The sequence below is a fragment of the Pelophylax lessonae genome, assembly GCF_965119305.1.
Source record: "Pelophylax lessonae genome assembly, chromosome: 13".
Classification (NCBI taxonomy): Eukaryota; Metazoa; Chordata; class Amphibia; order Anura; family Ranidae; genus Pelophylax; species Pelophylax lessonae.
The window spans coordinates 207,981,646-208,008,556 of NC_138780.1; the positions used below are offsets into that span (position 1 = coordinate 207,981,646).

A 26,911-nucleotide genomic window follows, 5' to 3' on the forward strand; every position below is an offset into this window, starting at 1 on the left:
CCCCCGATAGCTCAGTTTGGCCGGACGGCCAGCTCTAGGAAGGGTTTTGGTCGTCCCAAACGTCTTCCATTTGAGGATTATGGAGGCCACTGTGCTCTTAGGAACCTTAAGTGCAGCAGAAATCTTTTTGTAACCTTGGCCAGATCTGTGCCTTGCCACAATTCTGTCTCTGAGCTCTTCAGGCAGTTCCTTTGACCTCATGATTCTCATTTGCTCTGACATGCATTGTGATCTGGAAGGTCTTATATAGACAGGTGTGTGGCTTTCCTAATCAAGTCCAATCAGTATAATCAAACACAGCTGGACTCAAATGAAGGTGTAGAACCATCTCAAGGATGATCAGAAGAAATGGAAAGCACCGGAGTTAAATATATGAGTGTCACAGCAAAGGGTCTGAATACTTAGGACCATGTGATATTTCAGTTTTTCTTTTTTAATATATCTGCAACAATGTCAACAATTCTGTGTTTTTCTGTCAGTATGGGGTGCTATGTGTACATTCATGAGGAAGAAGAATGAACTTAAATGATTTTAGCAAATGGCTGCAACATAACAAAGAGTGAAAAATGTAAGGGGGTCTGAATACTTTCCGTACCCACTGTACATAGTTACATAGTTACACAGTTACATAGTAGGTGAGGTTGAATAAAGACAATAGTCCATCCAGTTCCCCCTGTGTAGGTGTGTGTGGCCGTACTCATCTCTCATACCCCTGAATGTTCTGATCCTTGAGATGTACATCTAAGAGTCTTTTGAAAGCCACCATACTTCCCGCAGAAACCACCTCTTGTGGTAGAGAATTCCACAATCTTGTAGCTCTAACAGTAAAGAACCCCCCATGTTGCCTGAGGTTAAAACGCTTCTCCTCTAATCGCATTGTATGTCCTCGAGTCCTCATGCAATCCCTTCGACTGAATAGCTTTTTTCTGTGGTTCGAAGTACCTGGAACCGCATGGCTTCACAACTTTCACACCTCCCATCCTCTACTTCTTCAGTTCCAATAAATGTCAGGAAGATCTCTCAGCATTTCTATCCACACATGTAGCACCAACCCCGTCATCCAATCCCTATGCAGCAGTACATAGTGATCAATCAGCTTAGAGGTTGTATGGTGAAGTTGGAGGCTGATTGGTTACAATGTACAGCTGCACCGCATTCTGTGTGCTCCAGTTTTAGTAAATCTCCCCCGTGAGTCCAGGCAGTTGTTAATTGTCCCTGAAAATAATGGGAGGTATGAAAGTTGTGGAATTGTTCGTTCCATCGTCCCATCCTTGGTGTCAGGAAGTCTGCATAGTGTCTTTGGACAATCCTTATCTTCACCGGTTCTTGGACAGCCCATAACTGCACCTTCCATGGCTGTTGGATATAAATATTGGGGTGTCTTCCTGACTCAGAACTGGAGAAGAAGCTTGGGGAATCCACAAAATGTCTTCAACTTTCCAGAATAAGTCCAGCTGAACTACTACTAGATTTACAATGACCTTGGGAAACCCTCAGGAATTATCAGGTCAGATCTCCACCTTAATAAACCTTTTTCTTGTCTAATTAAACATTAAAGCCAGGACAGCGATGTGACCGTTAGTAAATACAGGGAGTTGTTTTGTGACATTTCTATGGGACTTTTGGGTTTGGGAGAAGTCATCACCTGACCTTCTGTCCAAGTGTGAAATTTAGCAGATCAATACCGATGACGAGTGACCCCACAGACATGTTCGCGTTTGTTCCTTTTTAATATACGGCCATGAAATCTCGGTGGGGCAATTCTGGACTGAAACCAAAAATTCAGGAGTCACTTAGCCGAAAACCGAAACTGACATGCATATATAGTTTTTAATATAATTGTATTGTATTCGACTTTTTAATACTATTCATGGTGTCCCCAGGATGGTAATATCTGGGTATTTGTACTCATGGTGCCCCCAGGGTGGTAATATCTGGGTATTTGTACTCATGGTGCCCCCAGGGTGGTAATATCTGGGTATTTGTACTCATGGTGCCCCCAGGGTGGTAATATCTGGGTATTTGTACTCATGGTGCCCCCAGGGTGGTAATATCTGGGTATTTGTACTCATGGTGCCCCCAGGGTGGTAATATCTGGGTTTTTGTATTCATGGTGCCCCCAGGGTGGTAATATCTGGGTATTTGTACTCATGGTGCCCCCAGGGTGGTAATATCTGGGTTTTTGTATTCATGGTGCCCCCAGGGTGGTAATATCTGGGTATTTGTACTCATGGTGTCCCCAGGGTGCCAGTGCCAGGACATACCTGGTATTTGTGGTTCCCATGAGGCTCTCTGGGTACCTCAGGCCTCTCTCTGCTGATTGGGGACATTCACAGCCAATTGACCACATGGCAGTGACCCCACCCCTTGTCACACAACGATTGGACAGCCACCCTGTCCACCCATGTGCACCATGGCAGGGTGTACCTGAAAGACGCGCTCTGATTGGATGCAGAAGCTAATCTTTTTAGCCATTTTTTTTTTTTTTTTTTTTTATCGGTGCACTGCCAATCACCTTATTTTCGGGTGGAAAGTTTCGGGGGGCGGTATATTGGGGCGTCCCTATAAAACATTCTTGGGTCTCAGCACAGTAAGAATCTTCCTTTTTGGGTCCTCAGTGATCTCCGGAACCCTCGTCTGATGGGTGATGAGGGAAGTGAAGGATCTACCAGGGATCTCCAAACTACGACCCCCAGCTGTTGGGGAACTACACCTCCCACGAGGCATTGTAAAAGTCTGACATTCACAGACATGACTGGGCATGATGGGAATTGTAGTTCCTGAACAAGTGGAGGGGTCATAGTTTGAAGACCCCGGATCTACAGGAAGGTTCGATGGTTGGCGGTAGACGGTCACAGATGGACCTCTGATTCCAGGGCTTCCAATACAGAACAAGGACTTCATATAAAGCTTCCCCGGTCCTAGAGGAAGCCTGCAAAGTGTTTTATGTCTGTCCAATAAGGGCAAAGAAATTCCTGGTGATCCTGCCAGAAATCCTCTTAGCTGATCCCTTCCTGTGATCTCTGCCTGTGTTACACTCTTATCAGTTACATTGTTTCTGGTCAGAACTCCTCATCCCATCTTCCCGTCTGTGTTCTGGAGGAGAGGAGAGGGGCGGGAGTCCTGCGTTCTCCTCACACAGTGCAGCGAAGTGTTACTGGCGGGATCACCGGGTGAAACAGCCTGAAAAAAGCAAATGAATGCAGCCACACATCTAAGAACGAATATGCTGCAATGTGGATGCACTGTTATGGAATAAGGGGGGGGGGGAGGGGTACACTGCAAATCCACCTCCATTCCCCCTCATTTCTTTTTTTTTTTGTCTTTAGAACTTTGGAAATCCATTGTTCAGCACTCCGACCCATGAGATCACCTCCAATGTGGAATTACTGACATTACAGGTATTTATTATAAACTGTTTAATGTGGAACTTCGCTCTCTGTCAGTGCTGAATATTGTAAATCTTTATACCGTTAGCATTTATAAATGGATAGGACAGTAGATTATATTTTCTACTTTTAACCTTTTTTTTTTGCCCCATTTCTTCTGTTACTTCCTGATTTTTATATATAAAAAGTGCAGCACTAAAATGCAAATAACATAACCTATATATATATGTGTGGACTATTTTATATGATCGGACCTTTGTGTTGCTTCACTAGCACATACAGTGTGTATGTGTTTTTGTATATAAAAATATATATTTGAATTTTGAAAAAAAAAAAAAAAGTTTTTCTTATTTTCTGCGAGTAAATTTTGAAAATAAATAAATTTTTCTCCTTCACTGATGTGCGCTGATGAGGTGGCACTTATGGGCACTGATGAGGAGGTACTAATATGCCGCACTGATGAGCACTGATAGGCGACACTGCTGGGCACTGAGAGGTGGCAGTGAGAGGTGGCACTGCTGGGCACTGAGAGGCGGCACTGACGGGCGAAAGTGATGGGCACTGATAGGCGGCACTGATGGGCACTGGCGGATGGCACTGATGAGCACTGATGTGCAGCACCATCAGTGCCCACACTCAGTGCCCATAGTGCTGCCAGTCAGTGCTCATCAGTGTCTAGATGAGCAGGCACTGATGGGCACTGACTGGCAGCACTATGGGCACTGAGTGTGGGCACTGATGGGGGGGCACTGTGTATGTTTTTTTTCCTCTAGTAATCAGGGCACTGGTGATCGGTGCCCTGATTACATTCCTCTGTGTCCCCGGCGGCTGATCGGCTCTCCTCTTCCTCACACTGCAGTCTCTGTGTGAGGAAGGAGCGCTGGCGATGAGAGATATGTTTACATATGAGATCATCTCTCATTGGACGGTCCGATCACATGGTAAATGGCCGCTGTGATTGGCCATTCACCACGATCTGTGATTGGCTGTGTCCAAGGGACACAGCCAACACAGATTTTCCCCGATGCGCGCTCGTGAGAGCGCGCGGGGAGCCTGGGTCTGGGAGGCCGTTTAAAGACGGCCTCCCGAAAATGTGGGTCCGCACTGCAGCCGTCTTTCGGCTATAGCGCGGACCAGAAGTAGTTAACAAGGAGCATCCATTCCACATTAATATTTATACTACCAAAATCGGTATGTGCTGTAAACGGACTCCAGCATTGCTCCTGTTTCGTCTTGCCAGAGGCCGCCATGTTGCTGAAGCCCAGAGCCCCTGAGCAGCAGTAAATATTTAGGCTGTCAGCAGATCTTTCTCTATGATTTCAGTACTGTGCCAAACAATAGAGAGCAACTGAACAGTTTTTTTTTTTTTTTGTTTTACATTGCTATACCTGCAAAAGGGGCCGGCCTGAAGTAATCCAGCAGGACTTTATTTTCTGACTAAAGTTCCACTTTAAAGGTTAACTCCGCTTTTTTATTAGAAAAAAATATACCAAATGGATAAATTAAAATAATTTAATTTTAAATAAAATTGTATGTATGTGTGTGTATGTATATATATATAATTAGGACACAAGCCAATGGTATTACAAATGACTTTGCCTTTTTAGTCTGCAGCTGCCATAAAAATTCAATGCAAAATGGCAGCCTACAGACCGCTCCCAGAAATGTAATTTCCTGCTTCTGTGATTGGCTCACTGAACAAAGATATACAGGTCAGAATTTAGGCATTCCCCTTTCTGTATCAGTGAGATATTCCCTGAGGGTTAAATACTTCTAAAGGGATGCAGACCCTGCAGCTTTTCTCATCAGACACTGAGAGTGTACCAGGTGATTATAATGAACCAGACCCTCCCAGAATCGGTCAGCACAGGACATGGGGAGACACACAGATATTTTATGAGAACCTCAGTGAAAATGGCCACCATGAGAAGAATGGGTAGGAAATGATAAATAAGATTATGCATGGAATAAAATGCCGCAATTATCTACAAGTATCGGTCTGTAGATTCTCATTACTAAACATTTCTGAAGGCGACTTTTACCAGCTTTTTGCCACTGGCTTCCATTAAAGTCCCGGCTTCTTTCATATTCATCTCTCCTGTATAGGGATGGAGGCACATGGCTATAGCATGTCATGTGCTTCACTTAAAGTCCTTTTCCTCCCCCCCCCCCCCTTTTTTTTTTTTTTTTTTTTTTTTGAAGGTGGCTTTGTTGTAAATTTTATGATGAGGGTGAATTTCTGGCCAAAGTGATCGGTTCTCTTGACAGCCTAAGCCCCTCACCCACTGACACCTTGCCTTTGGTGATCTTTTCTTTTGCCCCTTAATTTGTAAAATGCTCTCAGAAATACCCGGTGCTTGGGGTACGGAAGAGCATGTGACTCAACCACCCTGCCTCCCATCCCCCTTCTCCCATTCTCCTTCCTACCTCCTTGTTCTATGGCAGGGATCCTCAAACTACGACCCTCCAGCTGTTGTGGAACTACACATCCCATGAGGCATTGTCTCTGATATTCACAGACATGACTAGGCATGATGGGAATTGTAGTTCCTGAACAACTGGAGGGCCGTAGTTTGAAGACTCCTGATCTATGGGTAGGCCAGTCCTGAAACTGTCACTTGGGGTTGTTAACCCTGTGTAAGCTTCAATTTGCAGCTTACACATGGTTGAAGGCTACAGTTCTGAGAGATGAACTACATAGTGGTATGATGGAGTATTCATGGGTGGGTAGTAGGGATAGACCGATATATCGGGGGCCGATGTGCACTTTCCCCGATCTATCGGAATCGGCCCTGGAACTGGCCGATATTTTTGTGACGTCATTCTGCCTTCGTAGGCCGCCTCCCTTACCTTGGACACCATCGTCTGGAGTCGGGATTAGTCTCGCAGGAGTGTATCACAGCTATACACCCACCCACAGCAGCCCGGTGCCAGCCAACCACCCACAACCACAGGCCCTGTACCTGCCAGCCAGCCAGCCACCCACAGGCCCTGTACCTGCCAGCCAGCCACATCCACAGGCCCTGTACCTGCCAGCCAGCCAGCCACCCACAGGCCCTGTACCTGCCAGCCAGCCACACCCACAGGCCCTGTACCTGCCAGCCACCCACACCCACAGGCCCTGTACCTGCCAGCCAGCCAGCCACCCACAGGCCCTGTACCTGCCAGCCAGCCACACCCACAGGCCCTGTACCTGCCAGCCAGCCACATCCACAGGCCCTGTACCTGCCAGCCACCCACACCCACAGGCCCTGTACCTGCCAGCCAGCCAGTCACCCACAGGCCCTGTACCTGCCAGCCAGCCAGTCACCCACAGGCCCTGTACCTGCCAGCCAGCCACATCCACAGGCCCTGTACCTGCCAGCCACCCACACCCACAGGCCCTGTACCTGCCAGCCAGCCAGCCACCCACAGGCCCTGTACCTGCCAGCCAGCCACCCACAGGCCCTGTACCTGCCAGCCAGCCACCCAGAAGGCCCTTTGCCACCCACCCACCACAGGGTGCCAGCCAGTCATCCACCTACCACACGGTCCCAGCCAGCCACCCACCCACCACAGGGTTGCCAGCCATTAAGCATTAAACAAAAAATTACATGTTCAGAACCAGATTTGTGTCAAAAATTCTTTATTTGTCAAAACTTTAAATGTACAAAATATCGGCCGATACCGATAGGTTGTGACCAAAATATCGGTATCGGCCCTTAAAAAACCATATCGGTCTATCCCTAGTGGGTAGGTGCCTTCAAGAGAACTTGAATGGGCAAAGTGATGAAATCCCTTTTAAGCCGCAGGGGTCTTCAAACTACGGCCCTCCAGTTGTTCAGGAACTACAATTCCCATCATGCCTAGTCATGTCTGTGCATGTCAGACTTTTACAATGCCTCATGGGATGTGTAGTTCCGCAACAGCTGGGTTGGCTGTAGTTTGCGGATCCCTTCTTTAAGGCATTTGAAGTCTGTGTCCTGCTGGATGACATGCACACCTTCTGTTGTAGTTCCGGGACCCATACGATGGGGACTCTGAAGAGACGTCGGCACAATCTGATAGCAGCACCCACGATCCCTTTCTGAGTGAAACCGACTCCACTATCCCTGGCGCTAAGGATGGCCATGTCCACATGGAATGCAGCTCGGGGTCTTCACAGGAGCCACAGAACACATGGGATGACTGCAGCCTCGCCTCATGTGAGATTAGAGACGTCAGTTTCCGACCTCGAGCCACCGCAGACCCTTCACCAGATAAAGTCCCATTGTGTCAGAGTGCCACCTCCCAGTCCCACCTTTCCATGGACTCCGGCATCATGGCTGAGGCAGCCGGTCCTACATCCGGGCACTTCGTCCTCATTGGTGTAAATTCAAGAGTGGCCAATTCTGCTCCTTCCGTGTTTGCAGCCAGTCTGACCTCCGAGGAGAACAGTGACTTCAATATGATGGAGTCTTCTGTCATCAAAAGGAAATTTGGACTCAAAATGGACATTGAGAAGCTGAGAAGGAAGAAGGCTCGTGTGGCGGAACATTCCGTAAGTTTCAACCACTTTGCTGTTGAGGGTCATTTTGTTGTTCACTTGTGCAGTCAGTTCAGTGTATTTGTCTTCCACACTACTTCAACCAAAAATGGTTTTATTGGTTTTGGATGGTGCAGGGAATAGTTCTCCACTTGCTGACCGCAATATGTGAATATGTGTGTGTGTGTGTGTGTATATATATATATATATATATATATATATAATCTCTATAATCTCTATATGGTTTACCGGGGTTATGGCTAAGCGATCAGCCATAACCATGTTTTTTTCCAGCCAGCGGCTGGCTATCAGTGTGCATATAAAGAGTGTCTGTGAATGAATAGATCATAAAATAAACATCCAGTAGGGACTGCTCACACTTTAACGCTTCTCCTCAGCTGTTATAATATAAATAATGGGTGTTAGTGTTGCGCTGCCCTTAAAGTGCTCAGTAAAATATGGTACCTTGATTAATAAAGTGCAAAACACATGGAAATGTATGTAGAGCTGCCAAAGTGGTAAATAAAATATGGTACCTTAACCACCTAATGATCTGCAGCTGCAGGCATCACCCCGGTACCGTTCTTTAGCGCCACCTCCTGTTTCCACGCCTACTTCCTGGGTCCAACACTAGGTGGAGCACGCGGGCGCAAAGTGCCTGCCAGCACCACCAGAGCTGTGTCCAGCAGTAGGGGGAGCTGTGACATTTGACCTCTGAGACCACACCTCCTGACCTTTTGAAGTGGGTCCATGACCCTTTTCCTGAGTCAAAACCCTCTCCTGTGTCTGTACCGGCAATAGGGCAACCCTAACCCTAACCATTCTTTAGGCTGTGCCTGGGTCTCCCGTCCCACCGGGAGGCCCGAGCAACCAGCAGGCACGTCCACCGGCTGGTTGGACCCCTGAACAAAGCTGGATTCGGCTTTGATCGGGTCTCCGATGTATTAAATGAAAAAGTGAAAAAATGTAGCGCTCAACATTTAAATAAAAATCACAGTTGAATTTCAATGTGCAAATAATCGTGCAAAAAAATTGTCTCTAATGTCCAAATCAATTGGGTTAAACAAACAGCCAATATTAGAAACATAGACTTGATAGGAGTGATTCTCAGAACAGCCTTCACCTCCACACGATCGCACAGTGAAATGTAAAGGTACCGCTCACCAGAGCCACTGGACCCCTTGATTATAGGGGGTCAGACACGCTTAATGATCCACATCAATTCGACCTTATACATCCCACTCTCTCACAGGCATGAATGTAAAGCCAAAGCGATGGAGCATTCAAGAACCAAGTCATAAATAAGGGAAATGACAAGACAGGCTCTCATGGTGCAGGGAGGGACACGGCAATGGGCAGCAGTCTCATGTGTTGGATGACATCCCTGCCTGGGAGCCGGCACTACATCAGCATGGCAAGCGCTACCTACAATCCAGATGAAAGACCGCTGCGCAAATACCGTGTGACAAAAAATATTGCAACGACCGCCATTTTATTCTCCAGAGTCTGCTAAAAAAATATATATATATATCGTGTGTGTGTGTGTGTGTGTGTGTGTGTGTGTATACAGTTGTGTTCAAAATTATTCATCCCTCACTGAAATTGATTGTTTTGGCCAGTTTGACATTGATTTTGATCATTCAGTCATCCTGCTTACAATGAAATCAAAGAGGCCGGTGTAGGTCAGACAAATATAACATTTATAATGAAATAACCACAAATGTCTTTTCTGTGCTCACATCATTATCAGTTTTATTCAACCCCCAAGTGGCATTTAATCTTAGTACTTAGTACAACATCCTTTTACAGTTATAACAGCTTTTAAACGTGAAGCATAGCTTGACACAAGTGTCTTGCAGCGATCTACGGGTATCTTCACCCATTCTTCATGGGCAAAAGCCTCCAGTTCAGGCGAATTCTTAGGCTTGTGCACTGCAACTGCTTTCTTTAAGTCCCACCAGAGGTTCTCAATCAGATTTAAGTCTGGTGACTGTGATGGCCGCTCCAAAATGTTCCAGCCTTTAATCTGTAACCATGTTCTAGTGGACTTGGAGGTATGCTTGGGATCATTGTCCTATTGAAAGGTCCAACGTCTCCCAAGCCTTAGGTTTGTGACGGACTGCATCACATTGTCATCCAATATCTCCTGGTACTGAAGAGAATTCATGGTACCTTGCACACGCTGAAGCTTCCCTGTACCTGCAGAAGCAAAACGGCCCCAAAGCATGATTGACCCCCCGCCATGCTTCACAGTAGGCAAGGTATTCTTTTCTTCCTCCAAACAGCGTTGATCCATGGGCCCAAACAGTTCTAATTTTGTTTCATCAGTCCACAGAACACTATCCCAAAACTTCTCTGGTTTGTCCACATGACTTTTGGCATACTGCAGTCGACTCTTCTTATTCTTTGGAGACAGCAAGGGGGTGCGCCTGGGAGTTCTGGCATGGAGGCCTTCATTACGCAGTGTGCGCCGTATTGTCTGAGCAGAAACTTCAGTACCCACATCTGACAAATCTTTTCTCAGTTCCTCAGCAGTCACACTGGGACTTTTCTCCACTCTACGCTTCAGGTAGCGCACAGCAGTCGAAGTCAGCATCTTCTTTCTGCCACGACCAGGTAGCGTTTCAACAGTGCCCTTTGCCTTGAATTTGTGAATGATGCTTCCTATGGTGTCTCTTGGTATGTTTAACATCTTTGCAATCTTCTTATAGCCATTGCCCTTCCTGTGAAGAGTAATCACCTCTTCTCTTGTCTTCCTGGACCATTCTCTTGACTTCACCATGTTTGTAACCACACCAGTAAATGTCTAGAAGGAGCTGAGTATCACAGTCATTTTAAAGCTGCCTAATTGGTGCTTAATTGGGTTTATTGCTGCTCCCTGACACATCCACAATACCTGATTGAAAACACTTCAATGAACCTCTGTTCTTCAGAGTGGTAGACCTTTAAGGGGTTGAATAATTGTGTCAATGAAGAATTCACAATATAATAATTTACTACTGTATTACAAAACCAATTGATGTCATTTTAGTTGCATATGGTTCTTTAAAAAGTCCTTGTAGGATTTCATTCTGAATACAATTACAAATGTTCACTAAATTCCCTAAAACCCTTTACAGCATTGGGGGGTTGAATAATTTTGAACACAACTGTATATGTGTGTATGTGTGTGTGTATATACGTGTATGTATATATGTATGTGTATATATACATTATGTATGTGTATATGTGTGTGTGTGTGTATATGTATGTATGTATATGTGTGTGTGTGTGTTTAGGGTTCAAAGTAATTCTCTAGCTAAAAATACTGATTTTAACTTGTAAACAAGAAGTACCAAAAATAGGCCGTCACATAGAAATATTTGATAGCCATTATCATGACATAGAGTGCAATAGTGTAATCTCATATATATACATACATACATACATACATACATACATACATACATATTTTGTTCTTTGATTTTACACACACACATCAGCAAAATCAGGTGTGTACAAATAAGTTAAAAGCATCCGGTGACTGCTCACGAGTGTCCTGCTTATAACGATATCCACATCACTACCGGTAACCTCTGCTTACGCCCTACGCGTTACATCCCAATCACATGACTTCTTCCTTATTTGTACAAACCTGATTTTTCCGATTTGTTCTTTGATTATACTCTTCTATATATGTATTTATATATTGGAGATTACACTATTGCACAGTGCACTTTGTAGATGTGTTTTTTTGCACTTTGTCAGGATGATGGCTATCCAATATTTCTATGTGATTTTGCACTGTATTGATTAAGGTACCATATTTTATTCACTACTTTGGCAGCGCTACATAAATTTCCATGTGCTTTGCACTTTATTAACCACTTAAGCCGCGGAAGATTTTACCCCCATTCCGACCAGGGGGTATTTTGCGATTCGGCACTGCGTGACTTTAACGGACAATTGCGCGGTCGTGCGACGCTGTACCTAAACGAATTTGGCGTCCTTTTTTTCCCACAAACAGAGCTTTCTTTTGGTGGTATTTGATCACCTGTGCGATTTTTTTTGACCACACGCTATAAACAAAAAAAGAGCGTAAATTTTGCAAAAATAGCAATATTTTTCACATTTTTTTTATATGAAATTCCCCCCCAAAAAAAATGTAAAAATCAAAATTTTTTAACATTTTCGGCCAATTTGTTTTATGCTACCTATGTTTGGTAAAAAAAATCACAAAAAGCGTATTTTGATTGGTTTGCGCAAAAGTTATCGCGTTTACTAACAAAGGGAAAGATTTTTGTTGTTTTTTTTTTTAACGCGTAATGGCGGCGATCTGCGTTTTTTTTTTTGCGGTACTGCGACATTGCTGCGGACAGATCGGACCCTTGACTGACATTTTTGACACTTTTGGGGTTACCAGTGACATTACTACAGCAATCAGTGCTATATATATGCACTGTTACTGTAAAAATACACTGGTAGTGAAGGGGTTAACTTTATTTGGGAGGGAGGGGCTGTGTGTGTCCCTAGGGGCGTGCTTTCTACTGTGATTGGCTGTGGCTTGAGCTGTAAGGACACTGATCAACGGATCTACATAGTAGATCCGTGTGATCAGTGTCTTTACAGCGAGGAGAATGACAGGTGGCTTGTTTACACAAGCTGCCTGACATTCTCACTCTCCCCCGCCGATCGCCGAGTGACCGGCGGACATCGGGTCCGCTGGTCACACGCGCGGGGGGGTCCGTGACCACGCGGGAGCGTGCCTCCGGCGGCGCGCGCTTGCTCCCTAGACCCTCACAAGCAAGCAATGTAGCCCTACGTTAGTTTGCCTGTGAGGGGCTGACCGCCGACGTAGATAGTCGTGCGGCGGTCGGCAAGTGGTTAATCAAGGTACCATTTACTTAGCACTCTAAGGGTAGCGCAGCACTAACGCCCATTATTTGGCTTTCTAATGAGATGCTAGAATGCTTTCATAAGTGGCGGGGTGGGGGACTCCCATCACACACCCCCCCCCCCCCCCCCCCCTCCCGCGGCTTGCTAGTGTTTTTTGGGGCTTACCGTTTTTACCAGTGTGCCCAAGAAACACTCCCAACAGTGCAGGCACAGAAGCGATAAAAGACTAGATCTTCTTTGATTGCCTCCAAGGACTGGAGTGACCTCATGACGTCACTTCCAGTCCAGACTAGAAGTAAACATTTTTTTTTTTTTTTTTTTAAACAAAAATTATTTTTTGATCTTTTGCTTTTAACAGTAAAGGAGAGATTATTTATTTTTTTTACCCCAGATCTCTCCATAAAGAGGACCGATCATCCTTTCTATTACAAGGGATATTTACATTCTTTGTAGTAGGAATAAAAGTGATAACAAAAAAAATAAAGGGACAGTGTAAGAAAAAAAAAAAAAAGTTTAAAGATAAAAAAAAAAAAAAAAAAAAAAAGCGCCCCCCTATTCCTTCGTGCTTAGTGAACGCATACATAAGTCGCGCACTCATATGTAAACGGTATTCGCACCACACACAAAGTATCACCGCGAACGTTGGTGATTTTTAAGTACCAACGTTTGTCACCTCTCTACAAGTGTGCGCAATTTTAAAGCGTGACTTGTTGGGTATCTATTTACTCGGCGTAACCTCATCTTTAACACTTTACAAAACAATTGGGGTATATATTTTGTTTTTTTTTTTCATTAATGTGTATTTTTTCCAAAAATATTGCGTATGAAAAATCACTGGGCAAATATCGTGTCGCATAAAAAAATTGCAACAATTCCCATTTTCTTCCTTTTTAGGGTGTCTGATAAAAAAACGTATGTTTGGGGGTTCTAAGTAATTTTCTAGGAATAAATACTGATTGATTTAAAAACAAAAACAAAAGTGCCAGAAAAAGCCCGGTCTTGATTCTGTATTCTGTGACACCATTGTTTAAAATTTTTCCTTCACTTCCTGTCCCTGTGACACCTATACAAGAAATGGCTAACCAAAAAAAATCCCTGGCACTCCGGGAAATAATGATTGATAAATAGCTTGTCTTATGATTTGAAGAAGTAGAGTTTCAATCCATGGATATTGTCTAACTGTGCCAGGAAATGCGTTTTTGCTTTGTACCCTTGTTATACAAATTTTGTCCATTCCTGTCCTAGGAGGAAACAAAAATAAATTTCTCTTTCGTTCATTGACTGACACCGCTCCAGAATCTTCTTAACCCTTGGGTTATGCTGCCCCCCACAGGAGTAGGACGCTAGGCAGGAAAAAGCTGGGCCCCTTCCTGGGACGGTCAGACCCCTGGGTTCCCCCCCCCCCCAAGCCCCTCTAAGTTTTGGTCACTGTGGGTCTTTCGGCCCCCCTATTCTCCCCCCCCCCACCTGGGTGTGGTTATGAGCTGGCTGTTGCCACATGCTCTTCAGGGGGGCTGGTTGGAGTTGCTGCTGCTGACCGGGTTTTCCATGGTGCGCAATGGGGGGTTGAGCAGGGTTCTCTGCCATCCTGGGGCTTGGTGACTAGGGCAGGGATGTCCTCGGGGCTCCCTGCAGGGGTTGTTGGGTTGAGGGAGCTGATGTTTTTCCATCCGCAGGTACGCTCCTCACGAAGCCGGATCCGGCCAAAAATTTAGGCCGCTTCTTTGCGGCCTACTTGTCGGCTGTCCCGGTGGCTGACCGGACTGCTGACCTGAACCTATGTGAGGCAGCCCCTGTGAGGTTGGCTGAAGCCACTGGCATTCGCCTTCCCCCTCTGCTGCCCTGGGTGGTCGGCTCTGCTGGGGTTCGTGTCCTGGCGGTTGGGTGCCCTAAAAAATGTAGGCTGCGGCCTACTAGGCCATGTGCCTGAGTTGGGCTTCCCTGTTGAGTCTAGCTGAAGCCCCCGACTCTCCCTTCGGGCATCTGCCAGACTGAAGATCTCTGCAATTGCAGCTGGGCCTCCACAAAAATTTAGGCTACGGCTTGCGGCCCACTGGGCCATATGGTCAGCTTGGCACCTCTCTTGATCCGGGTGGTGCTGTGGGGGTGCTTCTTTTTTTAGTGACAGTCTTGCCACCATTATTGTGTGGGCGAGTGTACCCTGCCTGCGCGTCCGCATCACGGCGGGCGGCCCTCCCTTTTAAGGGGGCGATGTCTTGTTATGTCCTCTATGGAGGGCTCAGAGGGCGACCCTCTTGTTTTTTGCGGGGTCTCATGGTTGGTCCATTTGTGAATCCTTGGCTGGCGTTCTCTTGTGGGATCTCAGTTGGCGGCCTCCCCTGATTATAATGTTTCTGGGTGAGCTTAGTATGTAGCGACCCTACTGGGTTTGCGTCCACGCACTTCGAGTGCTCTGATAGGGAGGATATTCTACTACAGCCACACATGAAAAGGCGCTGGTTGATGCACTGATTGTATCGGTGCAGGTAGCTTTAAAAATGGAGGATGCAGCTTCTGCTGTTGCATTGGAGGTGCCGGTCCCCTTTTGGTACCCGCAGCTCCTCCAAAAGCAGCAAAGGTATTCCCTTTTCCCGCCTACTTTGACAAAATTGTCGTGAGGCAGTGGGGTTGTCCTAAGCGTTTCGCTAGACGATATCTCTTTGAGGAGTCTCTGTTGAATAGGTGGACAGTCCCACCTGTGGTGGACTCTCGGGTTTCCAGGGTTTTCTTCAAACCTGTTTACAGTTCCCAGGAAGGAAGACATGGTACGTCCAATCCTGGACCTCAAAACTCGGACCACTTTGTGCGGGTACATAAGTTCCGAATGGAGTCCATTCGTACAGTAGTGGCATCCCTACATCAAGGGGATCTTCTGGCCTCCTATATATATCAAGGACGCTTACCTTCATATTCCAATATGTCGGTCATCCGCGCTTCCTCCGCTTGCCCTGGGCATTATCAATTCATAGCATTACCCTTTGGTCTTGCCTCTGCTCCTCGGGACTTCATAAAGTGTTGGCCCCAGTGTTGGCATTGTTGTGCCAGTGGGGGATTGCTGTACTGGAGTACCTGGACGATCATCTGTGAGCAGAGTCTGACTGCTCTGACGGACAACCTAGGGAATACTGTGCGTACTCTGCAGGAGTTCCGTTGGAAATTGAATTTCCAGGAATTTGCTCTGGTTCCATCCACCAAGTTGGATTATCTGGGTCTCCCTCTGGATTGCGCCTCAGCCAGGGTTTTTCTCCCATGGGACAAGCCCTGAAAGCTGCAGGATGCAATTCGGCTCCTGTTGTCCAGCAGTGCATGCGGTGCTGAACCTGAGGGTCTCTACCTTTTTTGAGGCGTTTCAGTTTGCACAGTTCCTCATGAGACCTCTGCAAAGGGAGATTCTTGCTAGCTGGGACAAGAATCCACAGTCTTTAGACCAGGGATCCTCAAACTATGTCCCCCCAGCTGCTGCAGAACTACACATCCCATGAGGCATTGTAAAACTCTGACATTCACAGACATGACTAGGCATGATAGGAATTGTAGTTCCTGAACAACTGGAGGGCCATAGTTTGAAGACCCTTGCTCTAGACAATCTGATCATGTTGAGCCGGGGGACGACAGGGTCCCTGATTTGGTGGCTTCCGTCTCCGGCGCTTCGAAAGGGAAAAATCGTTCCTTCCCCCCTGTACTGGACGGTGGTCACCACAATCAGACAAGGCCATGGCTTTTGTCAATCACCGCAGTGTCCTGGTGGCTTGGGAAGTAGCTGCAATTCTAAGGTGGGCAGAATGCTTTGTTCTAGCCCTCTCTGCTGTGCATATTCAAGGGGTGGAATTATCTCTGCCATCTGGCATTGGAACAGGGAGAATGGTCACTTCATCTGGAGGGCTTTCATTAGTTGTGTCTCCAGTGGGGAACTCCCGAGGTGGACTGGTTGGCCTCCTATCTCGACAGGAGGGTGCAGAGGTTTGTGGAACGGTCTCAGGATCCCCTGGCCAATCCCACAGATGCATTGGTGGCTCCTTGGGGCCAGTATTCTCTGAGAGATGCCTTTCCCTCTCTGAAAACTTCTGCCAAGACTCTTGCAAAGGATCGTGGCAGAGGGGATTCCGGCCATCCTAGTGGCTCCAGACTGACCTCACCAGGTATGCAGATCTGATACAGTCGGTTGCCGATGCTCTTCGAGACTTCCTTTCAGAGAAGATCTGTTGGCCCAAGGGCCAATCTTCCATCTGGCTTTACAGTCGCTGGCTTTAATGGCTTGGCTGTCGAAAGCCAGGTGCTGAAGGATAGACGGTTGTCTGAATCGGTGATTCCCACACTGCTAAAAGCTAGCAAATCTACCTCTAGGAAGATTTACAATCACATTTGGAATTTGCATGGTGTGAATCTCTTGGCGTTCACCTCTGCTCCTTTTTGGTGGCTCGGAGTTTGGCTTTCCTCCACCGAGGTGTTGAGCAGCATCTGGCCTTCAGTACCATCAAGGGCCAGGTTTCGGCCTTGTCGGTTTTCTTTCAACGTCCTTTGGCCACGCATTCTTTGGTTCGCACCTTTATTCCGGGGGTTCGCCACTTGGCTCCTCCAGTGCGGTTTCCGTTGCCTCCGCGGGACCTCAATTTTGGTGCTGTCGGTTTTCCAGAAACCACCTTCTGAAAATATTTGTGAGAATTCCGCAGCTTTCATTGTCCCAGAAGGTGGCCTTCTTGGTGGCAATTACTTCTGGACACAGTGTGTCCGAGCTGGCAGCATTGTCTTGTTGTTCACCTTGCCTAGTGGTTCATAGACATAAAGTGGTGCTTTGCCCCTGTCAGTCATTCCTTCCTAAGGTTGGTTTTGGTTTCCATCTGCATGAAGACATGGTGTTGCCTTCCCTGAGTCCTAAGCCTAAACATTCTGAGGAGATTGCTTTGCATTCTGTGGATGTGGTCCGGGCGATCAGGGTGTACCTAGTGGCTATCGAGTCGTTTAGGAAATCAGACTCACTATTTGTACTTCCAAATAGACCCCAAAAAGAGTTTGGATGGTGGTGCAGGCCTTTTCAATTAAGTTCCTCTTTTTCCCTGTTAAGGCACATTTTTACTCGGGCGCTTAGTGCCTCTTGGGTCTCCTTTCATCCGGCATCAGTGATGCAGGTTTGGACGGTGGCCACATGGTCGTCTGCACACTTTCCCAAAATGTTCTAAAGTGGATGTTTTGGCATCTGCGGATGCTGCTTTTGGCCGCAAGGTTTTGCAGGCCGCTGTTCTGGCGACCTGGTCCTCTTTGAGGGTGTATTGTTTTCAGGTGAGCTCTAGTTGTTCCTGGTTGAGCTCCATCTTACCTGGTTGGCTAGGTTTAGCCTTTGGGAATTTTTTTTGGGTGTTTTTTCTGCTGTGTTTTTTTCCTTCATGTTTAACACTGCTTTGGAACATCCCAATGGTTAGGAAGATATGGAGCTGTGTCCGCCAATGAACGAAAGAGAAAATCACATTTTTGTCTAACGTAAAATCCTTTTCTCTGATGTTCATTAATGGACACAGCACCCACCCCTCTATTGAGTTGGGTTATTTTTCTTCTGACACTGCTTGCAACAAAACTGAATGCCTATAGCAGGAAGTGGGAGTATACCCCCTGGGACTGCCCCATAGGCATAGTAAAGCTTCTTCCTGCCTAGTGTCCTACTCCTGTAGGGGGCAGCATAACCCAATGGTTAAGAAGATTCTGGAAATGTGTCCATCAATGAACATCAAAGAAAAGGATTTTACGGGAAGACAAAAAACAATTTGTGCCCGGTGAGGACACAGATATAAAAACTTGACAGAGGATCTATCCCTACCCTGCCCCATCCAAAACAAAATAGAAAAAATGTGCCTGGAGTTGGGCTTCTGTTTCAGAACTGAGTTATGGTGAAAGTTTGATACTATGTATTACCCCAATAGACTAACAACTACAAGCCCACCCTGCCGTACAGCCCGCCCTAAAGTGCATTATGGTATGTGGTGGAAAATGCACTAGTTTATTTTTGTGTGTGCTATGGTGATTGGGCTGATTTACAGCTATCCACCATAACATAGGCGAATGTGTGGAAAGATAACCCGGTCAGATTTCCAACAGATCCCAAATCCAGATAAATGTTCCCTGTAATAGAAGAGGAATTCTACCCCTCTCTCCTACCTCCCCTCCCATTCTCTGTAATAGAAGAGGTATTCTACCCCCCTCTCCAGTGTCCGGTGTCTCCTGCCTCCCCTCCATTCCCTGTAAAAGAAGAGGTATATTATACCCCCCTCTCTGGTGTCCTGTTTCTTCTACCTCCCCTCCATTCCCTGTAATAGAAGAGGTATTATATCCCCCTCTCCAGTGTCCTGTGTCTCCTACCTCCCCTCCATTCCCTGTAATAGAAGAGGTATTATACCCCCCTCTCCGGTGTCCTGTGTCTCCTACCTCCCCTCCATTCCCTGTAATAGAAGAGGTATTATATCCCCCTCTCCGGTGTCCTGTGTCTCCTACCTCCCCTCCATTCCCTGTAATAGAAGAGGTATTATACCCCCCTCTCCGGTGTCCTGTGTCTCCTACCTCCCCTCCATTCCCTGTAATAGAAGAGGTATTAATACCCCCTTTCTGGTGTCCTGTGTCTCCTACCTCCCCTCCATTCCCTGTAATAGAAGAGGTATTATACCCCCTCTCTGGTGTCCTGTGTCTCCTACCTCCCCTCCATTCCCTGTAATAGAAGAGGTATTATACCCCCTCTCTGGTGTCCTGTTTCTTCTACCTCCCTTCCATTCTCTGTAATAGAAGTATTATTCCCCCCTCTCTGGCTCAAGTTGTATTGAATTATTGTGATTTGAATGACTCCAGGTCCCATATGTTCAGACTTTTTATGTCATCTTATCGGAGATTTTAAGGCTCCTTTTCTGTATTCATTACATTTTTTCTGCCCACAGAGCTAAAGATGATCCCGGGATGAACTGAATGGCCTTAGCAGCTTCTGTTTACCTGTCTGCTGTACCCTCATAATGAAATAAATGTGGAAATTGATTACTTCTGTCTGAGGTGTGGCTTCTCTAGGTAATGCTGGTGGAAGTGGTTGAAGCATTCAGGGGCTCCAGTAATATATTTGGTAACTCCATCCAAATTGCTGAATACATTCCAAAAAAGAAATCTAGGAATAATTACCTGGCAAAATCTGTGACATGCGTAGAATTGTGACCCCCCCCCTATTACTTTTGTACATAGCAAGGAGGGTGACTCTAAACTGATCACACAGCTCTTCTTCTGACCTGTAAGTCCATCTGAGTACTTTCTTCTCCAACCAATGAGCTTACATCTATGGTTGTTAACTTTCTTGATATAGGGGGCCTCGAATGTGGTCCCTGACACCCCCAAATGGCCACACATAACATTCTATCATACAGAAAAACACTCAGACTGCAGCCACTCCGTAGCAGGTCTGCAGTCTGACAGAGACTGCAGACCTGCTGCGGGAGACTGTCGGAGACTGCAGACCTGCTGCAGGAGACTGTCGGAGACTGTATCGCGCCGATTCTGCCCACGATCCGAGATGTGAATGTGTGAACAGAGCCTAATCGCTTTCCTTTCCTCACCAATAGAAAATCATCGGGAGTTTGATCCTTTCATCACTCCGTCCAAATTCAAAAGAAAACTTTTGAGCCGCGGTTCCACTTCATTAACAGTCAGCAGCTTCTTCCTCGGCTCTGTTCAGGAAGAAGCGGCGTGGAGTCGGTTCCTTTTGTTCCTGGTCGAAGGGTCAGTAAAGTCACTACCTGCTCATAATTTGAGGCTCACATCTGCAGCCAACAGCATGGTTACAGATCATGTGATCTGTAGTGAAATGTAATGTGGCAAGAGAAATCCTATAACTGTGTACATATCTTAGACCTACGGGGACAAAGTGTGTTCATGATGTACATGTTCACATACAGGGTTGGAAGGTAATATTTCGTGCTTTTTTTTCTTCTATAGTTTCTTTTTTCTTGGCAAAACATTTTTTTAAATATTTCTGTCCAGTAGAGGGAGCTCTAGCCACTTTTTTTTTTTTCTCTTCACATTTACCAGGTGAATCCTAACTGCTGTGTTGAAAAATGCAAATCAAATTGCACATGGCTAAAGGAGTCAGAGCAATAATTACTGGCTATGCTCCCTTTTGGAAAGACGGCAAAACGGAGGGGGGGTGGTGGTGTCTGTCTCTGTGAGAAGTATACTCAAAGTGAGTGTGAAAGAGGACCTATTTGATGGAGAGTGTGCTGAGTCTGAAGCAGTATGGGTGAAATGTACATGGGTGTGCGTAATGCAAAGATTATCATTGGAGTTTGGTATAGACCTCCCAGTATTAATGAGGAGGTGAAGACTCGGCTCCTTGCAGGGCTGGTGCTCCCGCTAGGCGAACTAGGCAGCCGCCTAGAGCGCACTGCTGCTTAGGGGGCGCAGCCACAGCCGCTGGTTTCCCTACTAGCCTGGCTGCCACCCTAGGGTGACCAGACCTCCATGGTGCACCGTGAACTGGAGCAGGGGGGCACCATAGTTCCCGCTTGGGCTGCCTCCGGAGGGGAAGGGAATTAGAGCGCTGCTGGATTACTAAAAGCCAAGTTCTTCTGCTTACTTGGTGAGGAGGCTGTCATACAATGTCCCGCCTCCTACCTATGATAGACAGAACACTGGTGACATTTATCGTAGGTAGGAGGCGGGACTTCGTATGACAGCCTCCCTGCCGGGTAAGCAGAAGAACTTGGTTTTTTGTATTCAGGCGGCGTTCTAATCCCCATGCACTGGTCACTCTGCATTGGATGGGGGGGCGCTGGTCACCCTGCATTGGATGGGGGCGCTGGTCACCCTGCATTGGATGGGGGCGCTGGTCACCCTGCATTGGATGGGGGGGCGCTGGTCACCCTGCATTGGATGGGGGGGCGCTGGTCACCCTGCATTGGATGGGGGGGCGCTGGTCACCCTGCATTGGATGGGGGGGCGCTGGTCACCCTGCATTGGATGGGGGGGCGCTGGTCACCCTGCATTGGATGGGGGGGCGCTGGTCACCCTGCATTGGACTGGGGCGCTGGTCACCCTGCATTGGACGGGGGCGCTGGTCACCCTGCATTGGACGGGGGCGCTGGTCACCCTGCATTGGATGGGGGGGCGCTGGTCACCCTGCATTGGATGGGGGGGCGCTGGTCACCCTGCATTGGATGGGGGGGCGCTGGTCACCCTGCATTGGATGGGGGGGCGCTGGTCACCCTGCATTGGATGGGGGGGCGCTGGTCACCCTGCATTGGATGGGGGGGCGCTGGTCACCCTGCATTGGATGGGGGGGCGCTGGTCACCCTGCATTGGATGGGGGGGCGCTGGTCACCCTGCATTGGACGGGGGCGCTGGTCACCCTGCATTGGACGGGGGCGCTGGTCACCCTGCATTGGATGGGGGCGCTGGTCACTCTGCATTGGATGGGCGCGCTGGACACTCTGCATTGGATGGGCGCGCTGGACACTCTGCATTGTTGGGGGCTCTGCGAGTGATGCAAGTATAGGGGGGGGAGTATGGGGAATGCATCCTGGACTTTTTGACATCAGGCCAGGTTGTAGATTGTAGGACCACCACCTGGTCTTCTGTTCACCAAGTTTTTCTTGGTGGATGTTCCTGCATTGGCTAGTGCAGTTTATGGTCACAAGGTGCTTTAGGCTGCTGTTTGATTTTGATTCTGGACCCTTTGGTGTTTTTCTCTTTTTAGCCCCACCCCCAGTATTGCTTTGGGATGTCCAAGTCACCCCTGAATCTGCCTGAGCCCTATACTGTATGAACAAGAAAACTGGATCTTTTACTTGCCTGTAAAATCCATTTCAGGTGACCCTTCTCTCTGTAGTCCTCTTATTGCTTGCTAAAGAACTGCGGCCTGCTTGGAGTGGGAGGGGTTATGGGGGGGGGGGGGGGATCCTCACTGCAATTGTTTTTTGCCATTGTCCAATCAGCTGAAGGTCCTGCCTATATAACCGTCTTCTCTGGATTTGCACTGCAAGGAATGACTTTTACAGGCAAGGCAAAAAGCCGTTTACATCGGTGCTGGTAGCCCAAGGCAGGGCGCACCATTCCCAATCATAGCAGTTTTTTTTTTTTTTTCCTTCTTCTTTTGCACAATTTGGGTATTCTTTGCATCTCTTTTAATAAATCAACTGAATAAGGAGAAGGATCACAAGAGTAGCCTCATACTTAAACTGCTACCCAAAGGTAAGCTCTACCCCCCCCCCCCCCCCCAGACTTATGATAAGTGAGAAGACCGAGTGTAATTGTAATACTGAAAATTCAGAAATCGCTGCAATCCAGGACAGCTGGATTCAGCCCAACAGGCCGTGTGGCTTCTTTGCTTCTTCAGGAGAATTTACATCATTTCCAGATAAAGAACATGAAATCAATACATGGCAGTCTGACTTTTCAGTATTACACGGTTATCACCACAAGTCTGGGGGTACAGCGTACTCTTAGGGTAGCATTACCTGAAAGATGATGCTCCTGTTGTATATGTGATGTTTTATTTTAACTTTTGATGCTGAAAAAAGTCGTTAATTTTTATTTAACAAAATGTGTAATTCCTCCGCCTAAAGTGGCAAATGAGGTTTAATGTTGATAAATGTAAAGTTATGCACTTGGAGCTAAGAATATGCATGAATCATATATACTAGGGGGAGTCCATAGCGGAGAAGGATCTGGGGGGAATCATTAGTAAGACCTCATCTGGAATATGCAGTTCAGTTTTGGGCTCCAGTTCTCAGAAAGGATATCGGGGAACTGGAGAAAGTGCAGAGAAGAGCAACCAAACTGATAAGAGGCATGGAGGAGCTCAGCTATGAGGAGAGATTAGAGCAACTGAATTTATTCTCTCCTGAGAAGAGGAGATTAAGGGGGGGATATGATCTCCATGTATAAATACATAAGGGGAGGGATACAATCTCCATGTATAAATACATAAGGGGGGGATATGATCTCCATGTATAAATACATAAGGGGGGGATATGATCTCCATGTATAAATACATAAGGGGGGGATATGATCTCCATGTATAAATACATAAGGGGGGGATATGATCACCATGTATAAATACATAAGGGGGATATGATCTCCATGTATAAATACATAAGGGGGGCTATAATCTCCATGTATAAATACATAGGGGGGGGGGATATGATCACCATGTATAAATACATAAGGGGGGATATGATCTCCATGTATAAATACATAAGGGGGGATATGATCTCCATGTATAAATACATAAGGGGGGGGATATGATCTCCATGTATAAATACATAAGGGGGGATATGATCTCCATGTATAAATACAAAAGGGGGGATATGATCACCATGTATAAATACATAAGGGGGGCTATAATCTCCATGTATAAATACATAGGGGGGGGGGATATGATCACCATGTATAAATACATAAGGGGGGGATATGATCACCATGTATAAATACATAAGGGGGGATATGATCACCATGTATAAATACATAAGGGGGGATATGATCACCTTGTATAAATACAGAGGGGGGGGGGGGGGGGATATGATCACCATGTATAAATACATAAGGGGGATATGATCACCTTGTATAAATACAGAGGGGGGGGGGGGATATGATCTCCATGTATAAATACATAAGGGGGGATATGATCACCTTGTATAAATACAGAGGGGGGGATATGATCTCCATGTATAAATACATAAGGGGGGATATGATCACCATGTATAAATACATAAGGGGGGATATGATCACCATGTATAAATACATAAGGGGGGATATGATCACCATGTATAAATACATAAGGGGGGATATGATCACCTTGTATAAATACAGAGGGGGGGGGATATGATCTCCATGTATAAATACATAAGGGGGGATATGATCACCTTGTATAAATACAGAGGGGGGGATATGATCTCCATGTATAAATACATAAGGGGGGATATGATCACCTTGTATAAATACAGAGGGGGGGGGATATGATCTCCATGTATAAATACATAAGGGGGGATATGATCACCTTGTATAAATACATAGGGGGGGGGGATATGATCTCCATGTATAAATACATAAGGGGGGGATATGATCACTATGTATAAATACATAAGGGGGGATATGATCACCATGTATAAATACATAGGGGGGGGATATGATCTCCATGTATAAATACATAAGGGGGGGATATGATCACTATGTATAAATACATAAGGGGGGATATGATCACTATGTATAAATACATAAGGGGGGATATGATCTCCATGTATAAATACATAAGGGGGATATGATCTCCGTGTATAAATACATAAGGGGGGATATGATCACCATGTATAAATACATAGGGGGGGGATATGATCTCCATGTATAAATACATAAGGGGGGGATATGATCACTATGTATAAATACATAAGGGGGGATATGATCACCATGTATAAATACATAAGGGGGGATATGATCACCATGTATAAATACATAAGGGGGGATATGATCACTATGTATAAATACAGTGTAAGTCAGAGAGAGCTGCCTGTAGTATGGCTGCAAACCACCATGCTAGGTGCAATGTTGGACTCTCCCCCCCCCCAACTTCCCATTCCCCCCACCTTGGTGCACAGCTGCATGACACTGCTTTGCTGGTGAGCGCCTGTCTCCGTTGTGACCGACTACTTTTAAAATGCAATTAAGAAATGTTCTATCTGAATGCAGAGATGGGTATGTGCAGGTAATGTTCAGTGGTGTAGAGAGGGTTAATAGTAATATACAAACTGGCCATGACTGGAAATTAAAATGTTAGCGTTTTTTTTTTTTTTTTTAACCTCCTCAGGTAGAACATGCATGTAATGTGTCTGTGCCCCTCCCACTAAATCATCTCATGTATGTGCCAATTTTAAGGAAAGTTCCCACGTTGGCAGAATGGCTAATACCCCCCCCCCCCCCCCCAATTGGTTAGAAAGTTTTTATGAATCCGGGTCCCTTTTGCAGGCTGTTACTTCTAGCAAGTATGCTTGCCCACCATATACAGTATCTCACAAAAGTAAGTACACCCCTCCCATGTGACAACACTGAAGAAATGACACTTTGCTACAATGTAAAGTAGTGAGTGTACAGCTTGTATAACAGTGTAAATTTACTGTCCCCTCAAAATAACTCAACACACAGCCATTAATGTCTAAACCACTGGCAACAAAAGTCAGTACACCCCTAAGTGACAATGTCCAAATTGGGCCCAAAGTGACAATATTTTGTGGGGCCGCCATTATTTTCCAGCACTGCCTTAACCCTCTTGGGCATGGAGGTCACCAGAGCTTCACAGGTTGTCACTGGAGTCCTCTTCCCCTCCCCCATGATGACATCACAGAGCTGGTGGATGTTAGAGACCTTCCCCTCCTCCACCTTCTGTTTGAGGATGTCCCACAGATGCTCAATAGGGTTTATGTCTGGAGACGCTTGGCCAGTCCATCACCTTTACCCTCAGCTTCTTTAGCAGGGCAGTGGTCATCTTGGAGGTGTTTGGGGTCGTTATGTTGGAATATTGCCCTGCCCCCCAGTCTCTGAAGGGAGGGGATCATGCTCTGCTTCAGTATGTCACAGTACATGTTGGCATTCATGGTTCCCTCAATGAACTGTAGCTCCCCAGTGCTGGCAGCCCCAGACCATGACACTCCCACCACCATGCTTGACTGTAGGAAGACACACTTGTCTTTGTACTCCTCACCTGGTTGCCCCCACACACGCCTGACACCATCTGACACCAAATACGTTTATCTTGGTCTCATCAGACCACAGGAGATGGTTCCAGTAATCCATGTCCTTAGTCTGCTTGTCTTCAGCAAACTGTTTGTGGGCTTTCTTGTCCATCATCTTTAGAAGAGGCTTCCTTCTGGGATGACAGCCATGCAGACCAATTTGATGCAGTGTGCGGCGTATGGTCTGAGCACTGACAGGCTGACCCCTCCCCCACCCCTTCAACCTCTGCAGCAATGCTGGCAGCACTCATACGTCTATTTCCCAAAGACAACCTCTGGATATGATGCTGAGCACGGCACTCAACTTCTTTGGCCGACAATGGCAAGGCCTGTTCTGAGTGGAACCTGTCCTGGTAAACCGCTGTATGGTCTTGGTCACCGTGCTGCAGCTCAGTTTCAGGGTTTTGGCA

At 46.5% G+C, this 26,911-nt stretch overlaps 1 protein-coding gene across 1 annotated transcript in view; it reads left to right on the top strand.

The window, feature by feature from the left end:
- The window catches only part of LOC309569244 (uncharacterized protein), a gene marked incomplete at both ends in the record, with an annotated part of 32,209 nt that extends 12,262 nt beyond the window's left edge, over window positions 1-19,947 (top strand). The window contains 3 exons of the mRNA XM_082274996.1: window positions 3,330-3,401; window positions 7,384-7,908; window positions 19,807-19,947. Coding sequence (XP_082131122.1) covers window positions 3,330-3,401; window positions 7,384-7,908; window positions 19,807-19,947 — 738 coding nt within the window. The remainder of the gene's footprint in view (window positions 1-3,329; window positions 3,402-7,383; window positions 7,909-19,806) is intronic.
- Between the last annotated feature and the right edge of the window lie 6,964 nt (window positions 19,948-26,911).